At 39.8% G+C, this 18,661-nt stretch overlaps 1 protein-coding gene across 9 annotated transcripts in view; it reads left to right on the forward strand.

Moving 5' to 3' along the window:
• Positions 1 to 18,661, forward strand: part of HEATR5B (HEAT repeat containing 5B) — a 119,503-nt gene that overhangs the window by 1,907 nt on the left and 98,935 nt on the right. For all 9 annotated transcript variants that reach the window (XR_016230478.1, XR_016230479.1, XR_016230480.1 and 6 more), the window contains exons 3-5: positions 12,489 to 12,700; positions 14,708 to 14,816; positions 16,273 to 16,422. Coding sequence is in view for 3 of the 9 variants with exons in the window: in XM_051842984.3 (XP_051698944.3) it covers positions 12,489 to 12,700; positions 14,708 to 14,816; positions 16,273 to 16,422 (471 nt within the window). In the remaining 6 variants the exon portion in view is untranslated. The remainder of the gene's footprint in view (positions 1 to 12,488; positions 12,701 to 14,707; positions 14,817 to 16,272; positions 16,423 to 18,661) is intronic.

Consider the following 18,661-nt stretch of genomic DNA (forward strand, 5'->3'; position numbering starts at 1 on the left):
TTGTTAACTGAATATCATTGTAGGCTAGTCCAGTTCCTGACTTTACTCTGAAGTTCCTCTAGGCTGGCCATTTCCCCAAAGAGACTTTTCTGATGTAGTATCTGAAGGGTGTATGGCTAGCTGCCTAGGCCCTAGGAATTGAGGGAAAAGACTAAGAATGTCATCACTCAGTATGTGAATTTTCATTTAATCCTTCTGTTTCCAGTGCAGTTTTCCCAGCCCACAGCTGTGCTTCGGTTCCCCCAGTGTAGAAATACAATATTTTATTCTTTCCAGAGAATGAACCTCCAGTTTTCCAGAATGTAGGATAGAAGAGTCATGGGGTGGGGAGGGGTGTTTCACACAGTGTTTAGGATGTTGCTTGTGATACCTGCATTCTGAATTGGAGTACCTGGGTTCAAGTTCCTGCTCTGCTCATTTCTAACTTCCTGCTGATGAGTACCTTGGGAGACAGCAAGTAATGGTTTAACTAATTGGATCCTGGTTGGTTATGTGGAAGACCTAACTTCAATTCCCAGCTCCCAGCTTCAGTCTGGCCCAGCCCTGGCTACAGCAGCCTTTTGGGGGAGTGAATTAGCAGTTGGGATATCTCTGCTCTTTGCCCTTCAAATAAATATTTTTAAAAAGTATTACAGTTTCAGGGCCTGCATTATAGTGTAGCGGGTAAAGCTGCCACCTGCAGTGCCAGCATCTCATATGGGCGCCAGTTTGAGTCCCGGCTGCTCCACTTCCAATCCAGCTCTCTGCTATGGCCTAGGAAAGCAGTAGAGGATGGCCCAAGTCCTTGGGCCCCTGCATCCATGTAGGAGACCTGGAAGAAGCTCCTGGTTCCTGGCTTCAGATAAGCCCAGCTCTGGCCATTGCAACCATTTGGGGAATGAATCAGCAGATGGAAGACCTCTCTCTCTTTCTCTCTGCCTTTCAAATAAATAAATCTGTAAAAAAAAAAAAAAGTATTACAGTTTATTTTTTTAATTAATTATTTGAAAGGCAGAATTAGAGAGAGGCAGAAGCAGAGAGGTATATACTCAGTAGTGGGATAACTGGATCATATGGTAGTTCTATCTTTAGGTTTTTGAGGAACCTCCATATGATTTTCCACAGTATCTGTCCTAATTTACATTTTCACCAACTGTGTGTAAGAGTAGCCTTTTCTCCGCGCCTTCACCTACATTTGTTATCGTTAGTCTTTCCAATAATAGGTGATTTCTCATTGTTATTTTGATTTGCATTTCCCTCAATATCAGTGATGTTGACTTTTTTTTTTTTCTTATATATGTTGACCATTTGTATGTCTTCCTCTGAGAAATGTCTTTTAAGATATTTTTAGAGGGGAGTGTAATTTCACTTTTAGGCATGTAGATATCCAATTTCCCCAACACTGTTTATTGAAAAGACTCCTTTTTTTCCAGTGTAAGTTCCTTGCACCTTTGTGGAAAATCAGTTGACTATAGATGTATAGATTTACTTTTAGGGTCTCTATTCTGTTCCATTGGTCCAGGCATCTGTTTTTATGATATTACCATGCTGTTTTAACTACTATGGCTTTGTAATATATTTTAAAGTCAGGTCATATAACATCTCCTGCTTCGTTTCTTTTTGTTCAAGATTGCTTTCACTATTCAGGGTTTTTTTGTGATTCCAGGCAAATTTAATAGCTTCTTTTTCTAGTTTTGTGAAAAATATCAGTGATATTTAATAGGGATTGAGATGGATCTGTAAGCAGCTCTGGGTAGTAGAGACTTTTTAAAGATACTGATTCTTCCAATCCATCAGTATGAGGTGTCTTTTCATTTCTTTGTGTCCTCTTCAATTTCTTTCATAAATGATGTATAGTTTTCATTGTAGAGATGTTCCACTTCTTTGATTAAATTTATTCCTAATTTTTTTTTTTGGCTGTCGGATATAGGATTACTTTGTTGATTTATTTTTCAGATAATTCACTATTAGTTTATAACATTGCTACAGATTTTGTACATTGATTTTGTATCCTGCAACTTTGCTGAATTTGTTCTTTAGTATTAATAGTTTTTTGGTGGAGCCTTTGGGGCTTTCAATATATGAGATAGTGGCATCTTTAGACAGTGACATTTCTGTTTTTTTCCTTTCCCTTTCGGATGCTATTTATTTCTTTCTCTTGCCTAATTGCTCTGGCTAGGACTTCCAGTACTGTGTGAAATAAAAGTAGTGAAAGTGAGCATTCTGGGGCCAGCACTGTGGCGTAGTAGATAAAGCCTCTGTCTATAACACTGACATCCCATAGGGGCACCAGTTTGAGTCCCAGCTGCTACACTTCCAGTCCAGCTCCTTGCTAATGGCCAGGGAAGACCAGTGAAAGATGGCCCAAGTGTTTGGTCCCTGCCACTCACTTGAGAGACTTGGATGAAGCTCCTGGCTCTGGCTTCCTGGCTTTGGACTGGCCCAGCACTGGCTGTTTTGACCATCTGGGAAGTGAACCAGCAGATGGAAGATCTCTCTGTCTCTCCCTCTCTGTCTCTAATTCTGATTTTCAAAATAAATAATTTTTTTTCTTTTTAAAGTGAACATCCTTGTCTTGTTCCAAGACAAAGAGAAAAGCCTTCAGCTTTTCCCCCATTCAATATGATGTTAGTTGTTGGCTTGTTATAAATGGCTTTTAATATTCTGAGCTATATTCTTCTGCACTTCTTTTTTTTTTTAGATTTTTATCATGAAGGATGTTGAGTTTTATCAAATGCTTTTTCTGCATTTATTGAGATGATCATATGCGTTTTGTTCTTCATTCTGTTGATGTGGTGTATTGTATTTGCATATATTAAACCATCCTTGCACCCCTGGGATGAATTCCAGTCAATCCTGGTAAATAATTTTTTAAATACGCTGTTGGATTTGGTTTGCTAGTGTTTTGTGGAAGATTTTAGCATCTGTACTCATCAAGAATATTGACCTGTAAGCTTTGTATTTTTGTTATGTCTGTTTCTGGTTTTGGTAGTTTTGAAAAATTCCTTCCTCTTCTATTTTTTGAAAAGTTTGAGGAGGATTGATGTTAATTCTTTATATGTTTGGTGGAATTCAGTAGTGAAACCATCTTGTCCTGGTTTTTCTTTTTATTACTGATTGAGTCTCAGTACTAGGGAATCATTATTGATCTGTTTAGGTACTCCCATTCTTCATGTCCTGGGAAGATACACGTGTCCAAGAACTTGTCCATTTCTTCTAGATTGTCAAGTTTGTTACCATATAATTATTCATAGAAATCTTTAACAGTCTTTCACATGTCTGTGTTGTTAATCATAATGCTTCTCTTTTGGCTGGCGCCATGGCTCACTTGGCTAATCCTCCGCCTGCGGCGCCAGCACTCCGGGGTTCTAGTCCTGGTTGCTCCTCTTCCAGTCCAGCTCTCTGCTGTGGCCCGGGAGTATAGTGGAGGATGGCCCAAGTGCTTGGGTCCCTGCACCCGCATGGGAGACTGGAAGGAAGCACCTGGCTCCTGGCAGCGCCAGCCATAGCTGCCATTAGGGGAGTGAACCACTGGAAGGAAGACCTTTTTCTCTGTCTCTCACTGTCTATAACTCTCTCTCTCTGTCTCTCTCTCTCACTGTCTAACTCTGCCTGTCAAAAAAAAAATCATAATGCTTCTCTTTTAATCCTTAATTTTATGGATTTGAACCTTCTCTTTTTTTCTTAGTAATCTAGCTAAAGGTTTGTCAATTTCGTTTAACTTTTCAAAGAACCAGCTCTTTATTTCATTGACTTCTTTTTTTTTTTTCAGTTTCTATATCATTTATTTGTGCTCTGATTTTTGTAGTTTCTTTTCTTTTACTAATTTTGATTTTGATTTATTCTTGTTTTCCTGGTTCCTTGAAGTATGCTGGTAAGTTGTTTGAGGTCTTTTTGCTTTGTTGAGGTAGATGTGGTTGCTATAAACTTCTGTCTTAGTACTGTTTTTGCTGTATTTCATAGGTTTTGGTATGTTGTTTTATTTTCATTCATTTCAAGAATTTTTTAAAAGGTTTATTTATTTATTTGAAAGGCAGAGCTACAGAGAGAAAGAGCACGATCTTCCATCTGCTCGTTCTCTCCCCAAATGGCTGCAACTGCCTGAGCTGGGTCAGTCTGAGTCAGGAGCTTCTTTTAGGTCTCCCATGTGGGTGCAGGGACCCAAGTACTTGGGCCATCCTTGGTTGCTTTTCCAGGTCTATTTAGGAGGGAGCTGGATTGGAAATGGAGCAGCTGGGACTCGAACTGGTGCCCTTATGGGATGCTGGTATTGCAGGTGGTGGCTTTACCCACTACACCACAACGCAGACCCCCATTTCAAAAATTTTTTAAGTTGTCTCCTTAGTTTCTTCCTTGATTCATTGGTTGTTCAGAAGTAAGTTTTCTCATTTCTATGTATTTATGTAGTTTCCATAGTTTTTCTTGTTAATGCTTTCTAGTTTTATTTCATTATTGGTCATAAAAGACGCTCAATATGATTTTTTTTGGTGACTTGTTTTGTGACCTAGCATGTGATCTTTCCTGGAGAATGCTCTGTGTGCTATTGAGAAAAATGTGTATTCTGCAGCTGCTAGACGGACTTTTCTCTCGATGTATGTTAAGTCCAGTTGATCTAAGGTACAGCTTAACTGTGTTGTTTTCTTGTTGATTTTCTGTCTGGATGATCTGTCCATTTCTGAAGGTGGGGTGTTAAAGTCTTCTACTCTTATTGTATGGTTATCTGTCTCTCCTTTAGGTCTGTTTATATTTGCTTTATGTATTTGGGTACTCCAATATTTACAGTTATTTCCTCTTCCTGGGTTGAATACTTCATCATTATATGATGAGCTCCTTCTCTTTTTACTGCTTTTGATTTAAAATAGATTTTGTGTGATAGGAGCATGACTACTCTTGCCTTCTTTTGGGTTCCATTTGCATGGAATATCTTTTTCCATCCTTTCACTTTCAGTCTATGCAAGTCCTAAGAGGTAAAATAAGTCTCTTTGTTTTAACCATTTAGTCACTGTGTGTTTTTAATTGGAAAGTTTAATCCATTTACATTTAAGTTATTTTTTGATAGGTAAGGTCTTACTATTGCTGTTTTGGTACTTGTTTTCTGTTTTATCAGAGTTCTTTTTTCTTCCTCCCTTATAAACGGCCTTTGTGATTAAATGATTTTGTTTAGTAATGCTTTGATTCCTTGCTTGTTATTTTTTGTAAGTCTATCATAGATTTTTGCTTTGTAATTTCCAGGAGACTTACAGAGAACCTCTTGTAGTTATAATAAGCTATTTTGAAATTATAGCAAGTTAGCTTAAAAATACAAAAAACAGAAATTTTCTGAGATAGAGATAAGAAGTACTAAAACTACTCTATATGTGTACTTTTCCCCACATTTGAATTTTTATGTCCATTTTATCTCTTTCTGTGTTGCCTGCATATTAACATTTTAATGTAGTTATTATCATTTTTACTTGTTTTTCACTCTTCACACTAAATATATGAATGGTTTACCTACATATTAAAATATTAGAATGTTCTGAATTTATACAGTTAATCAGTGAGTTTTCTCTCTTCTGATATTTTTTTCTTACTCATGAACTTCTCTTTCTTTGAAGAACTTGTGTTAGCATTTCTTGTAAGACAGGTTTGGTGATGATAAATTCTCTCAGATTTTGTTTGTCTGGGAGTGACTTTTCCCTTATATCTGAAGGGTGGTTTCGCTGGGTGTGAATTTTGGGCTGGGATTTTTTTTTTCTCCATCAGTACTTTATTTATTTTTTTTTTTTTTGACAGGCAGAGTGGACAGTGAGAGAGAGAGACAGAGAGAAAGGTCTTCCTTTGCCGTTGGTTCACCCTCCAATGGCTGCCGCGGCCGGCGCGCTGCGGCCGGCACACCGCGCTGATCCGATGGCAGGAGCCAGGAGCCAGGTGCTTTTCCTGGTCTCCCATGGGGTGCAGGGCCCAAGCACCTGGGCCATCCTCCACTGCACTCCCTGGCCACAGCAGAGGGCTGGCCTGGAAGAGGGGCAACCGGGACAGAATCCAGCGCCCCAACCGGGACTAGAACCCGGTGTGCCGGCGCCGCTAGGCAGAGGATTAGCCTAGTGAGCCGCGGCGCCGGCCTCCATCAGTACTTTAAAAGTCTTATTCCATTCCCTCCCGACCTGTAAGGTTCCTGTTGAAAAGTCTGCAGTCAGATGAACCGGGACCTTTTTGTGTGTTCTTTGCTTCTTTTCTTTTGCAGCTTTGAGAATTCTTTGGATTATGTCTTGGTGTAGACTTGGTTGTATCAAATCTGACTAATTATCTTTTACTAGATAGTTTTAACTTTCTGTAGATTTGGGATGTTTTCTGGTATCAACTTTTTGGATATGCTTTCTACCCCTTTTGAAATTCTCATGTCCCTCTTAGGTCCCAATAACTTGGATATTTACTGTTTTTATTCCATCCACAGATTTTTTTTTTAAAAGACTTATTTATTTATTTGAAAGAGTTACACAGAGAGAGAGGGAGAGGGGGAGAGAGAGAGATCGATCTTCCATCCGCTGGTTCGCTCCCCAGTTGGCTGCAACGCTGGGGCTGTGCTGATCCGAAGCCAGTAGCTTCTTCCAGGTCTCCCAGGCAGGTGCAGGGGCCCAAGGATTTGGGCCATCTTCTGCTGCTTTCCCCGGCCATAGCAAAGGGCTGGATTGGAAGTGGAGCAGCTGGGACTTGAACCAGCATACATATGGGATGCTGGCACTGGAGGCGGCAGCTTTATTTGCTATGCCACAATGCCAGCCCCCATCCACAGATTCTTACAAGCTTCATTCTCCTTGATTCTTGTTTTTCTTCCACCTGTATATTTATGACCTGTCTTTGAGTTCATTGATTCATTTTGATCTGTACTGCCTTTTTTGCCTTCCACTGCTTTTAATTTCACTTCGTATACTTTTCAGTTTTTTTAATTACTTCCATTTCTCGTCAAGTTAAAGTATTAAATCTTTTCTTTGTGTTCTTTTGAAGTTTGTTGAGTTTCCTTGAAATAGTTTTTTAATTTTCATACCAACCTTTGCAAGTGTCTATTCCTAGATGATTGGTTTCTGCCATCTATTTCTGTTTGTTGGGTGAAATCATGGTTCACTTGAATTTTTTTTTTAAGATTTATTTTATTTTTATTTGATTGCTAGAGTGACAGAGAGAGAGAGAGCCAGAGAGAGATCTTCCATCTGCTGGTCATTCTCCAGATGCCCACAATGGCCGGGACTGAGCCAGGCTGAAGCTAGGAACCAGGAACTTCTTCCCGGTCTCCCTCACGTGTGCAGTGGCCTCAGCACTTGGATCATCCTGTGCTGCTTTCCCAGGCACAGTAGCAGGGAGCTAGATCAGAAGTGGAGCAGCTGGGACTTGAATTGGCACCAATATGGGATACTAGGATGCAGGTGGTGGCTTCACCTGCTGTGCCACAATGCCGGCCCCTCCCTCAAAGTTCTTGATACTTGGTGGTGTACAGCATTGAGCACAGAAGGATTACTTAGAGTAATTTGGCTTCATTTGTGGCTGTGCTTCTGGAAATTCTAAGTAGCCTTTTAGTTTTTTCTGAGCATTTGGACACATGCTATGTCAGCAGTAGGTGACATCTTAAGTCAAGGTTTTCCACATATCTGCTGTTGGTATGCTTTCATTGTTTCAGTCCTGTATTACTTCCCAAGTTCAGATTTGTCTGAAACTGTAGTTTGTGTGTTATTCAGAATGAACTGGGAGATGTCTATAAACTTCTTCCTGGGGCTTGAGTAGGCCTAGATGACTGGTCCCTGTGGCCTCAAATACCAGGTTACTGGGTCAAACCTGGAGCCTACAGCCTGCTGAGATCAGTGAAGCCCAAGGGTAGGACTGAAGCCCACCCTAGTGTGGTCTGTCTGCTGTTGAGTTAGACTAGCTGCCTGATGATGCTCCTATCAAATACTGGAGATGTCTGAAGGGATGTAAGAGTGATCAGCTGATGCCACAGAACTCCACTGTGCACTGAAGCAAGTCAAAGGCTCTATCTGCAAACACTGGCCTAGGGACAGAGACCATTCAGATCTGCTCAATTTTTTTTTTTTTAACCTTTCTCACACTGAGCCCCAGTATAGTCCCAAAGTTTCATGGTGTCTGTCAAAGGCAGGTGGAGAAGTGCTAGAAGCAGCCCCTCAGCTAGCCAGGCAGGCACTGTTTGAGTCACATGTGGGTCTTGTGGGCATGAGGTGCTATGCAATCTTGGGGGATACATGCCAGGGCCATATGAGGCTGGTGGTGGTACACACCAAAATATATCTTTCCCACCAAGTTTCAGGTCTCTGTCTGATGCTGGGGCAAGTCAAGAGACTTTCCACAGGCACTGACCTAGGGACAAAGACCATTAGGATCTGTTCAGTGTTGAATTTTACTGCCGTGGCACTGAGTCCCAATATAGTCCTTTGGTCCTTGCTGTCCATCTAAGCTGCAGGAAGGGTGATAAAGGCAGCCCCTTAGCCACCTATCCTGGCACTATCCTGATCACAGGCATTGGAGCCTACAAAGTCCCTGGGAGTACAAACTAGGCCCATCTGAGCCTGGCAGTGACACAGGCCAAAACAGGTCTGTCCCACCAGAGTACACGTGTCTGCCTGATGCCTGGGAAAGTCTAGACATTCTGTCTGCAAGCATTGGCCTGAAGGTAGAGGTCACCGGGCTTTATCCGGTACTAGGACTCAGGATAGCAGGTCTGTTCTGAGCTCCAAGGCAAAGTCTTAAGCCCTATCTCCTACCCTATTCTACACAGCTAGAGTCTTACTCCACTTTTTGCTGGAGGTTGGGTAGGAGTGATAGAGACAGTCCCCTGGCCATCCAGCTATGGAACATCCAAATACTCAATCTGCAGGAGTGAGCCTGGGGGCAAGGGACATGGAACCCTGTCTCATGCTGAATCTTATTGCTGTGGGCCTGGTGATGGGATTGGAGTCTAAGGACTGAACTTGATTCCCCCTTCTTTTCCCATCTCACTCCGAGATGAGTATCTCTCTTCAGGCTGTTTTCCCTGGAACTTGGAGAGAGGTGACATAGATAGCTCTTTCATTCCTGCTTTCTTCAATGGAAACTTTTTTTTTTTTAAACAGGCACTGCAGCCTCTCACTTGGCTTCTGTGGCTCTGGTGTTGGTGACCTCATGAATGAATATGTAGCCACGTTGATGTCTCTTTGGGGAGGTGGGCATGGGCTGCTGTCTTGCTTTACCACTTTTACTTTATTTCACAACACTTTTACTTTGTTGTGAAATTGATAAATACAAGAGTATATAAAACATATCTAAATTAGAAGTATAGTAATGTGAATGTCTACCCTCCCAAATTTAGAAAGTTTGCACATTTTCTGTGACGTTCCACCTATTTGTGGCTTCCCAAGAGACCATTTGCTCGTAGTTATCCTCCTACTTCACCAGCTACTCCTTCTCATTCTTTTTTGTCGGCTCTTTCTCAGCCCTGGGCGTGTTTTTAATCTGTACTTAGCCCTTCAGTGATACACTTGATCTTAGGAATTTTACCTCCACTACAATCTAACAATGACTCCCAGGTCTCCATCTGCTTACTCTACCTCTTTCTTTTCTAAACAGCATCTCAAAGTTAACATCTTCAGACCAAATTCTTGATTTCCTCTCCCAGACATTCCTTTTCCCCAGTGTTCTCCATCACAGGAAATAACCTTTTTTTTTTCCTTTTGTAAAGATTTATTTGTTTGCAAGTCAGAGTTATATGGAGAAAGGAAGAGACGGGGCGGTGAAGGGGAGAGAGCGACAGCGTACTAGAGATAGGTATTTTCCATCTACTGATTCACTCCCCAAAGTGCCACAGTGGCTGGGGCTGGGCCAGGCTGAAGCCAGGAGTCAGAAGCTTCTGGATCCCACGTGTGTGCAGGGGCCCAAGCACTTGGCCATCCTCCAGTGGTATCCCACACACAATAGCAGGGACCTGGATTGGAAGTGGAGCAGCTGGGTCTCCACATATGGGATGGTAGCACTGACATATGGCAGATTTACTTGTTAGGCCACAGTGCCAGCCCCCAGAAAATAATCTTTTCATCCTTCTCATTGCTCAGGCCAAAAACCTTCCAGTCATTCTTGACCTTTTTTTTTTCCCTCAAACCTCTCATCGTAATTATGGTTTTTCACATGAATTTATCTAGATTTCATTTCCTTCTTATCATCTGCATTGTTAACACCATTCAATCCCATCTGCATTCTTGCGGCAGCTTCCTGATTGCTCACCATGCTTCCGTCCATGCACTGTATAGCAGTATTAGCTCAGCGCTTAGAGCGGGCATGTTACAAAAGTTAGATCACGGCTTTCCTCTCCTTCAAATTCCTATTTAGAATAAAATACAAAATTCTTACAGTGGCATATATGAGGCTGCATGATTAGTCCCTTCTACTGTTATAACTTCAGCTTCTACTGCTTTCTTACTGCACTCTTGTCTAATTGGCCTTCTTTCTGTCCTCAAGTATGCTAAGCATATTTCAACTTCAAGGTCTTTGTTCTCTGCCTGGAATGTTTTTCCATATTTCACTCCTTCATAAGTTAACTCTTCACTTTTTTTTTTAAGATTTATTAATTTATTTGAAAGGCAGGGTTACAAAGTGGCAGGGGCAGAGAGAGAGGTCTTCCATCTACTGATTCACTCCCCAGATGTCTGCAATGGCTGGAGCCAGGAGCCTCCTCTGGATCTCCCACGCGGGTGCAGGAGCCAAGGACTTGGGCCATCTTCTAGATTTTCCAGGCCATAGCAGGGAGCTGGATTGGAAGTGGAGCAGCGTAGACTCCACCTGGCACCCATGTGGGATGCCAGCACTGCAGGCGGTGGCTTTACCTGCTAAACCACAGCACCAGCCAGACTCTTCACTTTTTTCAAAGGGTGTTTTCAAATTTAAATTTGTTTAAAATTGTTTGAGAGAGGAGAAGGAAGGAAGGAAAGGCTTCCCTTCTGCTAGTTCATCCCCCTAAATGCCTGCCATGGTACAGGACTGAGCTGGGTTGAAGACAGCAGCAGAGAATACAATCTAGTCTCCTATGTAGGTGGCAGGAACCCAGTTACTGAGCCATCACCACTGCCCTCCATGGTCCACATTAGCAAGCAGGTGGAATCAGCAGCCAGAGGCAGGTTTCAGACCCGGGCCTTCCGATATGGGATGCAGGTGTCCTAATGGGCAGCCTAACTGCTATGCCAAATGCCTACTCCTAGAGAATCGTTTTCCAACTAATGCATGTAAAACAATAAGCACTCATGTTATTCATTTATTTATGTGATAAACTCTGTCTTCCTCCTTAGAATGTAGTCTTCATGAGGGCAGTGACTTTGCTTATTTTGATCGCTATTGGCAGTGTGTTGCCTAGAATAGTGTATAGCATCCAATAAGTGCACAATGGGTATTTGTGGAAGGAATGAATAAATTATAGGTATTGATTATGGGTAGGTCTGGATTTTGTTAAATGTTAGCTGGGATTCTTCACTGTTTCTGTTGGTTTCTTTTACTGACCTGTAACTTTACAGAGTATTTACCTGCTTTAAACAGGGGAAACATATCTCTTTTTTTTTAATTTAAGATTTATTTTTATTTATTTGAAAGGCAGAGTTATGGGGGGGGGTAGATTTTCCATTCGTTGGTTCATTCCCCAGGTGGCAAAACAACCAAGGCTCTGCCAGGCAGAAGCCAGGAGCCTGGAGATTCTTCTAGGTCTCCCACGTGGGTTCAGGGCCCCAAGCACTTAGGCCGTCTTCACTACTTTCCTAGGCACATTAGCAGGGAGCTGGACTGGAAGTGGAGCAGCCGGGTGTCAAACCAGCACCAATATGGAATGCTGGACTCACATGTGGTGGATTAACCTGCTGTGCCACAATGCCAACCCCAGTCTGGGTTTTTTAATGGATAAATTGTCCATATACCCAATATTTTGTATCTTTTGAATATTGATTTATTTTCTAGTAAATCAGCCTGGAGATGTTTTGGATCAGAGTACTTCACTTTTAAAAACTTTTTATTTATTTATTTGAAAGGCAGAGAGAGAGAGAGAGAAAGCTTCTATCTGCTAGTTCACTCTCCAAGTGAACTGCAGTAGCCAGATGTGGGCCAGCATCCGAGTAACTTGGGCCATTTTTTTTGCTGCCTTTCCAGGCACATTAGCAGGGAGCTGCATCTAGAGTAGCTAGAACTCAAACCAGCACCCTAATATGAGGGGCTGGTGTTGGCAAGCAGCTGCTTAACCTGCTGTGCCACCACTCCAGCTCCTGGAGTAGTCACTTACCTCGGAGGCTAACTTTTTTAGCATTGGAGAAGCATAAAGGAGAATTTAGGAAAGATTGGTTCATTTCTTACTGAGTTTTGCCTTATCTTAAAAATTCTCATTTATAGTTTATACTTAGTGTAATACAGATTTAAATAATTATAGAGTGACTGTATTGTTAAGTATTTTTAATATTGATTAAAAGGCAACGAAAGTATATTTAAGAAAAAACCAATGATTTTTTTTTTTTTAACAGACTGATGTAAAGGAAAAACAGAAAAAACTCGTTGAACAGTTAACTGGATTAATAAGTAGTTCACCTGGACCACCGACACGAAAATTGTTAGCTAAAAATCTTGCAGCCTTGTATAGCATTGGGGATACTTTTACAGTTTTTCAAACACTTGATAAATGTAATGATATTATCAGAAATAAAGATGACACTGCAGCCTACCTACCAACAAAATTGTAAGTACTTACTCTGACAGGGACCCTTGAAGTTGTTTTGTACCTCCAAAGTAATCTAGTAAGGGACTGCTGACCACAAAGACTTCCAGGTGGATGGAACCTGTGTAATGTTACTGCTAATAAAAACTCTGAGTATACCTGCAGAAGGGGCTCTCCTTCTCATCTCCTTTGCCAGTGATGCTTTGAACATCCTACAGGGAATTGATATGGTTTCAGTAATGTGCACATGGGTCTTTGGGTAAATTTGGAGGGAGATAATATTCTAGTCTGGGACAGAAAAAGTGTTTCTAGGTAATGGAATTTAGGCAGCATAGGCAAAAATTATGGCCCACAGGCCAAATCTAGCATGCTGCCTGTTTTGTAAATAAAGTTTTATTAGAATACAGCATGCCTATTCATTTCGGTACTAGTTGCTTTCAGGACATAGTTGATTTCACACTATAATGATAGAGTTGAGCAGCTGAGATGCAGCCCATATTGCCTGCAAATTTCTTGACCCTTACATTAAGGGTTTCACCCAACTCTTTCAGTTGTATTTGTGATTTGGGTCAAAGAGATGTTTTTGGCATAAGTGCTGAGAGTAACAGCTATTGGACTGTCCTATGTATGAGTCAATAGGAAAATCACTAGTTATAGCACATAAGAGTGCTATGGGAGGGAAAATAACACCTGAATAAATTTAGTTTTGATGTGGGGTTAGAGCAGTGTCAGAGAAAGCTTCTCAAAGAAGCATTAGCCAAAAAAAAAAAAAAAAAAAAAAATCAACTATCAAAGATACTTGGAAATTAGTTAGTTAGTAAGGGGTTAAGATAGAAGGAAAAAAGGTAGATATGATAGGCTGGGGATCAGTAAACTTTCTGGAAAGGGCCAGCTGGTATTTTCATCTTCGTAGCAACTACTCACCTCTGCCATAGACAGTATGTAAATTAGTAAGTTTGGTTGTGTTCCAGTAAAATTTTATTTCCAAAGACAGGTGGCAGGCTAGATGGTGGGCCATATTTGGTCACTGGCTGTAGTTTGCCAGGAAATTTTCTAGGTAAAGAAAACTTCTTCATATTTTTGAAAAAATATTTATTTATTTGAGAGAGAGGTACAAACCTTGCAAGAGAAAGACAGAGATCTTCCATCTGCTAGTTCACTCCCCAAATGGCAGCAACAGCTGAGCTGATCCAAAGCCAGGAGCCAGGAGCTTCTTCCGGGTCTTCCACATGGGTGTAGGGGTCCAAGAACTTGGGCCATCTTCTGCTTTCCCAGGCCATAGCAGAGAGCTGGATCTAAAGAGGAGCAGCTGGGACTGGCATGCATATAGAATGCTGGTGCTGCAAATGGCAGCTTTATATGCAAAGCCACAGCGCCAGCTATGGATTTTGTGTTTGACATAGATGTGCATCTCAGAAGTTTTAGAGGACAGTGGAGGGTACTCATGCTTTCTAGTTTATTTTTGAGTTTGAAGCTGTGTTAGTACTTTGATGATATAGTTCTCCATTGCTTGGCAAATGCACATATAATTTTGTAGTTCTGTATAAATATTTGTTTCATATTACTGATTGTTCATGCGTATTTCCAGTGGATTCATGGTTCTGTTTAGGAATTTTCTGATACATTCTGGAATGTAGCCTCAGTCATTTTTAACTTTGTTATCAACGTGTAGAACATTTTAGAAAGCATGGAATTTAGAGTCAGAGGGACTTAGACGGCCTGATTTTGCTACTTATTACATGTTTGATTCTGAGCCACATTTACTTCACCTCTCTCAGTCAAGAAATAACTTGTCAGATCACATTGCTACTAGGTGGCAGATTTTAGTTTTAGTTTTTTAGGCACAGGTGTGCCAGCATCTAAAACATATAGTCATAACCAAAGTGTCTAGCTCCACTTGCCTCCAAGATAAACCCACAGCTATTCACTCACGGTTGACATGAGTGATGGTGGGGTGCTTATTTGCCCCTGAAAATGAGAATACAGTGAAATTGTATTACTAACCTGAACAATAACCATTTCCTACAGGGCTGCAGTGGCTTGTGTTGGAGCATTTTATGAAAAAATGGGGAGAATGTTAGGCAGTGCATTTCCAGAAACAGTTAATAATCTTCTGAAATCTTTGAAAAGTGCAGAGGTAAGTTTTATAACATATATTATTTGAATGTTTTGCTTGTGGCTAGAGTTAGACCAGTTAAAAATATGTTTGTTTGTTTTTTTTCCTGTTACTGTAGTACTCACATTGTTTAGGAAGGTAGACTTTTCAAATTATTACCTATCCCTTCTTTTAATACATGTTGCCTTCTGTTTCGGGGAAAGGGAAAAGAATTTATTTCCCTGATAAGGAATAGGTTTACTTACTAGTTTTTATTTAACTGTATGGATAATTTTGGATTGGCATTTTTCTTTTTGTGCCATAGCTAATATGTTTCCTCTGACCGCTATAATAAATTACTGTTGACTGGGTGGTTTTAAATAACAGGCACTCACTGGCTTGTAGTTTATGAATATCAATCAAGTGTCAGCAGGGCCATGCTACCTCTGAAGGCTCTAGAGAAGAATCTTTCCTTCCTAGCTTCCAGCAGTTGCTGGGAACCCTCAGCCTTGCTTGGCTTGTAGATGCATCTCTCCAATATCGGCCCCTTTTGCCACATGTCCTTCTCCTTGTGTATTTATGTGCTGTCTGGATTCTTCTGTTATGAGGATCCCAGTCACTGGGTTAAGGTCCATCATTATTTTACTTCATCCGTAAAGACCCTATTTCCTAATAAAGTTACACAGTTTACAACTTGGACTTATCCTTTTGGGGGACATAACTCAATCCATAACAGCTATACTAAAGTAAAAATAGCTGTTTTGTCATGTTAGTTCAGTGTAACCTTCATAAATTCCTGGTCACTTGGGATTAACAAAACATAAATAAATCCTAGATTCTCACGGTCTAATTCCTGTGTCCAGGAAAGCTAAATATTTATTGGATAATATTTCTGGGAACTATTTATTCATTCATTAAATAAGAATTGATTATATATTGCTTATCAGGGATTAGGCATACAAAGATGCATGAGACATAATTTGTGACCTTGAAAAGCTACAATTTAGCTATGCATGAATACTATCAGAAATAAGGGTAAGAAACATATATATAGGAACAAAGTATAGAAATAAGAGTTTGAGTCACTTAGATGAGGGTTGCTTTATCTCTATGATGAGTATTTTAAATGGTTTGGTTTGTTCCTGTTTTGGATGTCTTATTTCTTAATCACTTCTTACTTAATCTTTTGTGTTCGAAGAGTTTGGACCCCAGAGAATGACATTGAAGCTTTTGAATCTTTCTGTTCTTATTGTATTCATATGTTATGGAACACTGGAATATGTTTACTTAATTTCAGAAATTTACTGTTTAATTGGAGTTAATTATCTTTACCTTTCAGGGATTTTCTAGAATAATTAATTTTAACTTTATTGTACTGTTTACAATTTGGAGGTAACATCAATAGGCCCAGAATTTTTCTGTCTTGGTACATTCTTGTTCATATGTGGAATTTGTTTTTTAATGTAATTTTAAAGTTTTGCTTTATGTACACATCTAGTCTCAAGGAAGAAGTGAAATCTTAATGAGTCTGCAAAAAGTTCTAAATGGACTTGGTGGCGCCGCAGCTTCCTCTCATCGTGATATTTACAAAAATGCCAGGTCCCTCTTGACTGATAGGTCAATGGCTGTTCGATGTGCAGTGGCTAAGGTTAGTACTCACCCAGTTTACAGTGCTGCTCCTTATCCTTCCTGCTCATAAATAGTCAATGTATTTTTTCTTTGACAGTTTTAGATTATGGTTGCATGTTTTTGTTACCATGGGTTAGCTTTGTTTTCTGTAATTGTATATAAGTGGAATCATGTGATATGAATGTGTGTTCTGGCTTCTGTTTCTCATTGAGATTCATCTGTACTATGATATGTCAGTAGTTCATTCCTTTTATTAGTGAATGGTATTTCATTGTGTGGATAAACCACATTTATTTGTTCCCTTACTGAACATTTGTGTTGTACCCAGTTTTGCCTATCACACACACAAAAAAAGCTGCTTTGAACATCAATGTCCAAAGTTTTGCATTTAAATATGCTTCATTTCACTTGGGTAAATACCTAGATATGGAATGACTGGATTATGGGGTAGATTTATATCTTTACCAACAATTTTTACTTAGATCTTTGTATTTTAGTTATTATAGTAGATACATACAGTTATCTTATTCTGACTTTAATTTCCATTTCTCTAATGTCTAGCAATTATACTATATACTAGTAATATTTTTGCACAATGATGTTATATCCACCAGCCTTGCTAAATTGACTTTTTAATTCTAGCTACTTTCCTAGAAGCATTAGCAGGGAGCTGGATCAAAAGTGGAGCAGCTGACATTTAGAACTAACCTTCTGATGTGGGATGCTGATATGGATTGTGAGTGGTAGCTTAATCTGATGCACAACAACATTGGCCCCAGAAGCTTGTCTGATCTTTAGAAAAAGTTCTACCAATTTCTTTTGGCAGCTTCCATTTTATATTCTATGTAGACAATCATTTTGCCTATATAAAAAGACAATTTTACTTTCCCAATCTTGGTGCATTTTATTTCTTCTTCTTTTTTTGCTTAACTTAATTGTACTAGCTAGTCCTCAGTACAGTGTTGCATAGAAAACTTGAGAGCAAACATCTTTGTCTTGTTCTATATTCCAAGAGGGAAAATGTCCATTCCCTCATCATTAAATATGATGTTAACTGTAGGTGTTTTGTAGATTCCCTTTATCATCAGGTTGAGCCTGCTAAGAGTTTTTGTTGGAAATGTGTTCAATTTTATCACATGCCTTTTGTTTCAAATGTGATTTCTTGTGTTGTTGCTGTTTTCTACTTAAACTTTTTATTTTAAGACAATTGGAGGTTCACAAACAATTGTAAGAAATGGTATGTAAATCTATAAGTTCTTATCATTTCCTCCAGTGATAATACCTTGTAAAAGGATAGTAGAGAGTAGTAGACAGGATATTGATATTGACATAATCTGCAGATCTTGTTCCAATTTCCCCAGTTTTACATGTAAATCTGTTAAATCTTTCTCAGCATCTTTTGAGCTGATCATATGATTTTTCCTTTTTAGTTTGCTAATGTGATGAATTATATTTTTATGTTATATATATTTTTTAATATTCACCAATCCTGCATTACCCTACTAGGTCATGATGTATTATTCTTTTTATATTATATATATTATTATAATAGAACTGCCAATTTTTGTGTCTGTGTTCATGAAGAATATCAGTATATAGTTTTATTCTCTGTATCTTTGTTAGGTTTATTTTTTTTCTAAAGATTTATTTATTCATTTGAAAGAGTTACACACAGAGAGAGGGAGAGGCAGAGAGAGAGAGATCTTCCATCTGCTGGTTCACTTCCCAGATGACCGCAACGGCCAGAGCTGCGCCAGTCCGGAGCCAGGAGCTTCTTCCAGGTCTCCCACATGGATGCAAAGGCCCAAGAACTTGGGCCATCTTTTACTGCTTTCCCAGGCCACAGCAGAGAGCTGGATTGGAAGAGGAGCAGCCGAGACTCAAACCAGTGCTCATATGAGATGCCAGCATTGCAGGTGGCGGCTTTACCTGCTACACCACAGCACCAGCCCCCGTTTGTTAGGTTTCATTATCAGTATGACACTAACCTAGTAGGATGAATTGGAAAGCTCTTCAAGTTTTTGGATTTTTTTTTTTTTGAGAGCATTGGTATTATTCCTTACTTAAATATTTGGTTGAATTCACCAGTGCAACCATCTGGACCTAAAGTTTTCTTTGAGGGAAGATTTTTGAACTATAAAATTGATTTGTGTTTTTATTTAGTATTTTTTTAAAAAGATTTATTTGCTTATTTGAAAGTCGGAGTTATGCAGAAAGAGAAGAAGAGGCAGAGAGAGAGAAAGAGAGAGAGAGAGAGA

Source organism: Oryctolagus cuniculus, chromosome 2, assembly GCF_051225735.1.
Source record: "Oryctolagus cuniculus isolate XC-2025 breed Fujian yellow rabbit chromosome 2, ASM5122573v1, whole genome shotgun sequence".
Lineage (NCBI taxonomy): Eukaryota > Metazoa > Chordata > Mammalia > Lagomorpha > Leporidae > Oryctolagus > Oryctolagus cuniculus.